This window comes from Chiloscyllium plagiosum, chromosome 26 (genome assembly GCF_004010195.1).
Source record: "Chiloscyllium plagiosum isolate BGI_BamShark_2017 chromosome 26, ASM401019v2, whole genome shotgun sequence".
In the NCBI taxonomy this organism is placed as follows: Eukaryota; Metazoa; Chordata; class Chondrichthyes; order Orectolobiformes; family Hemiscylliidae; genus Chiloscyllium; species Chiloscyllium plagiosum.
In genome coordinates, this window is record NC_057735.1 from 29,347,177 (window position 1) to 29,354,911 (window position 7,735).

Consider the following 7,735-nt stretch of genomic DNA (forward strand, 5'->3'; position numbering starts at 1 on the left):
TCAGGATCCCACAAACCTAAATCAAATCACGGCTTGCTTTTCTGTACTCCAGTGAAATCAGGCTCGGGCTGCCAATATTTCATCATAAAATAACCGATTCATTCCAGGTAGCAAGCTTGTCAACCATTTAAATCATTTCTTAAAAAAGAAACCCAAATTCGCACGCAGTATTAGAGTTGTAGTCTCAACAATGCCTCGCATAAAAGATGTGTACTATCCTTCCTTTTTTTTATATTTTATTAAACAAATTACAAAACAGTTTACCAAAAACAGTTAACATTTACAGCTGTATACAACAGCAATTTTACAGGGGAGAGGAGCAGCAAAGCCAGGCCCCAAACCCTACTGTTCAACCAGTTTACAGAGATATGAGGACAAACCTCAAATCCCAGTTTCACATATGACAAGACAGCAACAATGACATTTGTACACAAGACAATCCAGTTACATTAAAAAAGTGCAGACAATACAGACCCAGCAAGCCCCCATCCCTCCCACCTTCCGGCCACTCTAAGGCAGCCCACCCCTACACACCTTCCAGTTCTTGGTCCACCCCGTGCCCCTTCCAGCTCTCGGTCCGCCCGACACACCTTTCGACCACCTCTGGGACAGCCTGCCCCAGTACCCGCCCGGGGTACTATCCTTCCTTTTATGTTCAATCCTGTCTCGAACACAGGATATCATTCTATTAGCCACCTTATTAATTTACTCTGCCTCCATTCAGTGTTTTGAGATTCATGCACCAGAACATCAAGATCCTGCTGCAACTTTGAATTCTGCAGTTGTTCTCCATTGAAATAATACTCTGCTCTTAATCGTTAGGCCAAAATAAACAACTTCACATTTTCCCACATTATAATCAGTCTGCCTGATTATTGGCCAGTCACTCAATCTAGAGATATCTGTCTGCCGCCTCTTTATGCCACCTTCACAGCTTGCTTTCTCACCTGTCTTTGTGTCATCTGCTCCCTCACTGCATTGCCTTAGTCCATACAAAATAATAAGGTTCAGAGTCCACAATCAAATCCTTGCTGCAGAACTCTACAATGCAGAACACATTTGTTAATTCCTCCACCTAATTCAGGGAGGTTTAACAGATATGGGGCTAGATATTTAACTTGAGTGAACTAGCTGGTAATGTGTACCAACTGACTGGTTGGCTGACCATGCCAGGAGCAAAGAGGTTTATTTGGAAGCACTAGCTTTCAAGGAGCTGCCTCTTCATCAGGAGGTTGTGGAGCAGGACCAGAAGGCACAGAATGTATGGCAAAAGGATTACAGTGTCACGGAGTTGTAATGATATCTTAAACTTAGGTTAAGTCTTGCAGCTTTTAGGATGCAATGTGCTGGTTTAAGCTTTTTAATTTGTAAATTTGAGAACTTCTTTTAAGTAATATTCTCAAAGTGGCTTCAGTTTATCGAATGATGGGTGTTAGCTCAGACAATGTATTGAAGGTTTGAACTTAAAGTCTGTCCCAGTGTTAAGTCAGTTTTATTTCTAAAGTGGGACTTATAGAATATTACATGGATTTATGCAGTTTTTGAGCAAAATAAAATGTAATTCTGCAACTTTGTCTATGCCAGTCCAACACCGGCGCCTCCAAATCAGGAACAAAGAGGTTAGAGACAAAAAAAAACACTGCAGATGCTGGAATTCAAGGCAGACAGGCAGGAGGCTGGAAGAACATAGCAAGCCAGGAGGCATCAGGAGGTGGTGAAGTCGATGTTTCTTCAGGACTGGGGGTCAGTATGGGGGGAGCTGCAGATAAAAGGGGCGGGGGAGGAGAGTGGTGAGGTGGGGATAGGTGAAAACATGGGAGGTGGCAATCCGAGCTTTGCTCACTCCGAGCTGCTGAGCTACCCTTCCAAGCGAAGACTGCCTGTCCAGTAACAAGGTAATTCTTGGGAGCACAAGGAGGGTGGGGGAAACCCTGAGGTCGAAGGAGTCCTGGTCATAGTTATAGGGCTCTTGTCACCACTTGTCATTCTGCCCCCATAGTTATTATTTTAAACCTGACCTTTTGGCACCATTTGTTTCACTTGTAATTTCTATTACTATTTATACAATGTTGCAAATCAGGATAGCAACTTGTTGTAAAATAAATGAATTTTCATGATTGCTGATCCTTGCATTGCTTAGTCTGGGAGTGCAGACATGGCTATCCGAAAAGGCACAGTAACTCTACACTCCAGGAATGGATAAGTTTGTCCTTAGTGAATACAATAACGCATCATCTACAAACTTTATATTTGCTTTGAGAAGAAAGAATTAAACAATTCAAAGTAATTATTGAAAACCATCACATTTTTATATGTATCCATTTTATTTCAGATTCCTCAGATAAGCTATGCATCTACCGCCCCAGAGCTGAGTGATAACAGCAGGTATGACTTTTTCTCTCGTGTGGTCCCATCCGACACCTTTCAAACACAGGCCATGGTTGACATTGTCAAAGCATTACGTTGGAATTATGTCTCTACCCTTGCATCTGAAGGAAGCTATGGAGAAAGTGGAGTGGAAGCCTTCATACAGAAATCTCGGGAAGACGGTCAGTACTCCTTCGCATTTATTTTTAGTCGTGCCATAAGTAAATGGCCATATATGGATCAAAATAAATGATCATGAGGCAGATTTAGGTGGAGCATGTCTTTGTGTTTCCTTATATACTTAGCCTGTTTTTGATTAAAGCAGGATTAAATACTTAGCAGGATTTTTGATTAAAGTACAGGTAAAATAAAATGTGACAAAGAGCAAGCTGATAGTCAATGTCATAACAGAAAATATAACAACAGAATTAAAGGTAATTTATTGCATTTACCCAAACAAGTTAAACTTTTAAAGCTTAGGTCTTGAAAACCATTGTGTTTCTCTCCCAGTGTGTAAATTATACTAATACATAGCTTAAAATGAATTTGTATGCGCCTGTAATTTATTCCTGAACATAATCTAAGCCACTCAAATAATAAAAGCATTTCTTCTGAGCAATTTCACACAGAATTGTAATGCTGGGTGGCTCACATGGTTCAGGTCAGCCAATGCACTTGTGGGGTAAAAGCAAGAGGCTATTAACCTGTGCCGTTATGGAAAAGAAACAACTTTTTCAGTGTATTTCAGTGGCTTCTAATAGAGTGAGTTGTTTTTAATTGATATTGAGAATTCTTGACTGAACAAAAAAGACAGTAATTGGCTGAACAGCACCAGGTTTGCATAGGCTGTGCCAAAAGTGACTATTTGCATTGATACAAAGTGACATAGAAGGCACTACATCACGTTTGTATTTGTTTGTGTTACAATGTGTTACACATCTCTATAGACCATTATAAATTGGAGACCAATCTCACTGTTGAATACGGATTACAAAATTCTGTCAAAGGTAATCGCCAACCGGGTCAGGTCTGCTCTGGGGTCGGTGATTCACCCTGACCAAACCTGTGCTGTGCCGGGCAGGAAGATCACTGAGAGTTTCGCACTCCTCAGTGATACGATCGCCTACGTGCAGGACAGAGGGTTGGACACTTGCCTGATCAGCCTGGACCAGGTGAAAGCTTTTGACAGAATATCACACAGGTATATGAGAGATGTTCTCTCCAAAATGGGCTTTGGGGAGGGAATCTGCAATTGGATGAGACTGCTCTACACCAACATTGTCAGTGCAGTCTCAATCAATGGGTGGGAATCAGATAGCTTCCCAGTCAGATCTGGAGTCAGGCAGGGCTGCCCCCTCTCTCCTGCCTTGTTTGTGTGCTGCATAGAGCTATTTTCCCAGTCCATCAAGAAGGATGCAAGCCTGAGAGGGGTGACTATTCCTGGCAGCGGGGCCCTGCAGGTTAAGGCCTCCCTGTACATGGATGACGTCGCCGTTTTCTGCTTGGATCCGCTGTCCATGCGCAGACTCATGTGCATATGTGACCAGTTCGAACGGGCCTGAGGTTCTACCGGTCCCCGGTGTTGTGAAGGATGGGACTGGCCTCGCTGCCGCGGAACGCTCCGAGTAGTTGGACCGTTCCGTATCACCTGTCCTTTGTGGAGAAGTTTATGAAGAAAAACACCTTTGACCTCAAGTCCATCAGGAAGTGGTCAGCACGTAGTGTCCTTGAGACCCTTCGGGAAAAGGAGAGGGTGGATCCTATCGAGCGGTTCCCTGAGCAGATTGTCAAAGCCATTTGGCAGAATGCCTCATCGCCAGAACTTTCCAACAAGCACCAAGACATGGCTTGGCTGGTGGTGAGAAGGGCTCTGCCTGTGAGATCCTTAATGCACGCCCGGACTCTCAGCCGCACCGCATGCTGCCCTCGAAGCGGCTGCGGGGGGAAGGAGACTGTCACACACCTCCTTCTGGAATGTGCCTATGCAGAAGAAGTCTGGAGAGGAATGCAGTGGTGTTTGTCGAGGTTTGTCCTGAGCAGCGCCGTGACGCGGGACTCCATGCTCTACGGCCTGTTCCCCGGGACGCACACCGAGACGATCATCAACTCGGTGAAGGACGCTCTCTGGGCGGTCCGAAACCTGTTGATCTTCCACCTGAAGGAGTTGACCCCAACTGTGTGTTGCAGACTGGCACATTCCAAGGTCCAGGACTACGTGTTGAGGGACACGCTGAAGCTTGGGACAGCTGCCGCCAAGCCGCGGTGGGGAAAGACCACTGTGTAACGTCTGCCTGCCTAAAGAAGAACAGGGGGCCCGTGCAGTCATTTGGGCTTTGCTGACATCTCAGCTAAAAATGTAATCGTACAGACCTGTAAATAGGAATGATTACTCTGTTTCGGTATGCAAACAAATGGAATGTTTACATTCCAACTGTACAGGCCATTAAAGTATTTTATGAATAAAGTATATTTTTGAAATAAAAAAAATCTCTATAGACCATTATATTCAAACCCTGCTTTAGAATGGTCATACAAAAAAGAAGTTTGGGTTATTACATATTGTGCTTGTTTGCTATTTTTGTTTTTGTGCATACAGCTCATGTCATGAAAAAAGGGAAGAATTTTTATGTGCTGTGACACTAGCATATCAAACACAGTAAACGTTTTTTATTCGTTAAGGGAACAAAAATCAAAATTGCTCAGTGCATGCGTCAATCAAACTGTTCGAACAGTCTGAGTACACATTAGCCAATTGCCTTTTTTTCTGTGTGGTCTTACATACGATTAAAAATGATACTATTGGTAGACTAATGTCTTATATCATCAAATGTTTACGTTTCCAGATAATGTTAGAGACTCTGCTATTGTTTTAAAGATCTGTCATCAATAGATCAAAAGAAGTTTTTGGTATTTGTCCATAATAACTTTACAGCATATGAACTCAGAAATGAATCGATTATTTGTTGGAAGCAATACATAACAATAGATGATCCAAATCCTGCAATATTGTTGAGTCATTTCATGGGTTATCTCTAAACCCAGTTTTCCACTGAATCTGCTGCTATAGATCTGTCTGGAAAACATTTTGATGTGTTTGAGAAATTTGCTAGGCATTTATTGATTTCACATTTAAAAACTGATTTGGAGGCATTGAAATCATAACTTTTAATCTTACTGTTGCTTTAAAGAGAAGAAATCAGAATGGCGAAAGGAAGAACTGGGTGGGGGAGAAATTAGGAAAGAGGGATTAGGACTGAGTTGATATGAGATTAGGAAGGTTTGGCTTGAAGGAGAAAAAGAAGGAACACATGGAAATAATTGAATGGATGATCAAAGAAATCTGCAATCTTCCTTGTAACACGTTTTTCATGTATTGATTGAAATTTTCTAAACCAATTCACTTTGCATTGTGAAATATTGCACTTCCATTAATAATAGTTACAGCAGTGTGGAAAGTAAAAAGACGTAAGTTTTTCTCAATATTTACTTCCATATTTAATGTTATGATCTGGGTTTCTGAAATGAGTCAATCCATCAGCTCAAACACAGAAAATTTCCATTGTTGTTGGCAAAGTTTACACTGGAACTCCATCAACAAACTGGGTACAGGATTAATATAATTTAATTGAATTTGAATTTAATTTATTGTCATGTGTACGGAGGCACAGTGAAAAGCTTTATTTTGCGAGCAATACAGGCAGATCACACATTTAAGTAGAGAAAATTTAAAAGAGCAAATGGCAACATTTGAGAGAAAGTGAGAAATTATCACAATCAATCTATGGAAAAATGACATTAAATTAATGGTAAACCATCAGTCAACCTGCTAATGCTGCAACATACTGTCAATTGTACAATGTTGCAAAGAATCCTGATGTGTTCAATGTCAGGATATAACAACACTTCTCCACAGATAAGTATTGTTAAAACAGTACACAAGGGGAGGTTTTAGCTTGCTTGATGAGTTAAAGAAGCACATCCTTGCATAATTGGAGTCGCCTGAGAGACTGACATTCAGACAAATGAAAGTAAACATTCCATGCTGTGTACATTCTGGTGGCTGAGTGACTTCTCCTGATGAGCTTTCTCAAATTGCACCATTCTCTGTACACATCGGTGCTGCTCCTGCATCTCGTCCTCTTTCTCATTGTTACCACGATTCCATTTTTTCCAAAGGAATATTCATAAGTACTGTAACATTATCATTTTTCTTACCACAGTCAGACCATCCCTTTTAAGATATGGTGCAGACTCCTTCCCATTCTGAATACAGTTTCAGGTCACATTGGTGATAAACCTTGTGCTAATACTCTTTAAACAGCTAGTGTTAGGAAGATACCATGTGTTTCCATCCTCCTCTCCATCAGTCAAAATCTCACCACATTGAAACAGGCACTTGAGGTTTACAGCTTAAACACCCTCCACTGAAATTGAAAGCTAGGTCTGCCTGGTTTATTCCAGTGGTCCTTTAACTAGTATGCAGGAAACTTTAAGCATGGTCATTAGTTTGGATGACATTACACCATCATGCTATATTCAATTGCATTTCACTTTTGCCTTTCCAGTATATCTTAATAGCATTATTTCCCAAGTGATCCAGAATAGCTGATATGCCAGAATGTGGAGAGAAATAAGTGGAATACAATCTGGAAGGCACCTTCTGCTCATACTCAATTATGCCTGCACTAAATTTCCTGTGGGCAATTCTGAGATGGAGTATAGAACATATAACATAGAACAGTACAGCACAGAACAGGCCCTTCAGCCCACGATGTTGTACTGACCATTGATCCTCATGTGAGGTAAATTTAATGTATGAACTCTCAAATTTCTGTGACCATATGCATGTCCAGCAGTCTCTTAAATATCCCCAATGACCTCGCTTCCACAACTGCTGCTGGCAACGCATTCCATGCTCACAACTCTCTACGTAAAGAACCCGCCTCTGACATCCCCTCTATACTTTCCGCCAAACAGCTTAAAACTATGACCTCTCGTGTTAACAATTTCTGCCCTGGGGAAAGGTTTATGGCTATCAACACTATCTATACCTCTCATTATCTTGTACACCTCAATTAGGTCCCTTCTCTTCCTTCTTCTTTCCAATGAAAAAAGTCCGAGCTCAGTCAACCTCTCTTCGTAAGATAAGCCCTCCATTCCAGGCAGAATCCTGGTAAACCTCCTCTGAACCCTCTCCAAAGCATCCACATCTTTCCTATAATAGGGCGACCAGAACTGGACACAGTATTCCAAGTGCGGTCTAACCAAAGTTTTATAGAGCTGCAACAAGATCTCACGACTCTTAAACTCAATCCCCCTGTTAATGAAAGCCAAAAACACCATATGCTTTCTTAACAACCCTGCCCAC

The 7,735-nt window shown here is 41.7% G+C and overlaps 1 protein-coding gene across 7 annotated transcripts in view; it reads left to right on the forward strand.

Annotated features, from left to right (window-relative positions):
* The window catches only part of LOC122563223 (metabotropic glutamate receptor 4-like), a 1,211,357-nt gene that overhangs the window by 267,153 nt on the left and 936,469 nt on the right, over positions 1-7,735 (forward strand). For all 7 annotated transcript variants that reach the window (XR_006315533.1, XM_043716802.1, XM_043716807.1 and 4 more), the window contains exon 3: positions 2,333-2,549. Coding sequence is in view for 6 of the 7 variants with exons in the window: in XM_043716802.1 (XP_043572737.1) it covers positions 2,333-2,549 (217 nt within the window). In the remaining variant the exon portion in view is untranslated. The remainder of the gene's footprint in view (positions 1-2,332; positions 2,550-7,735) is intronic.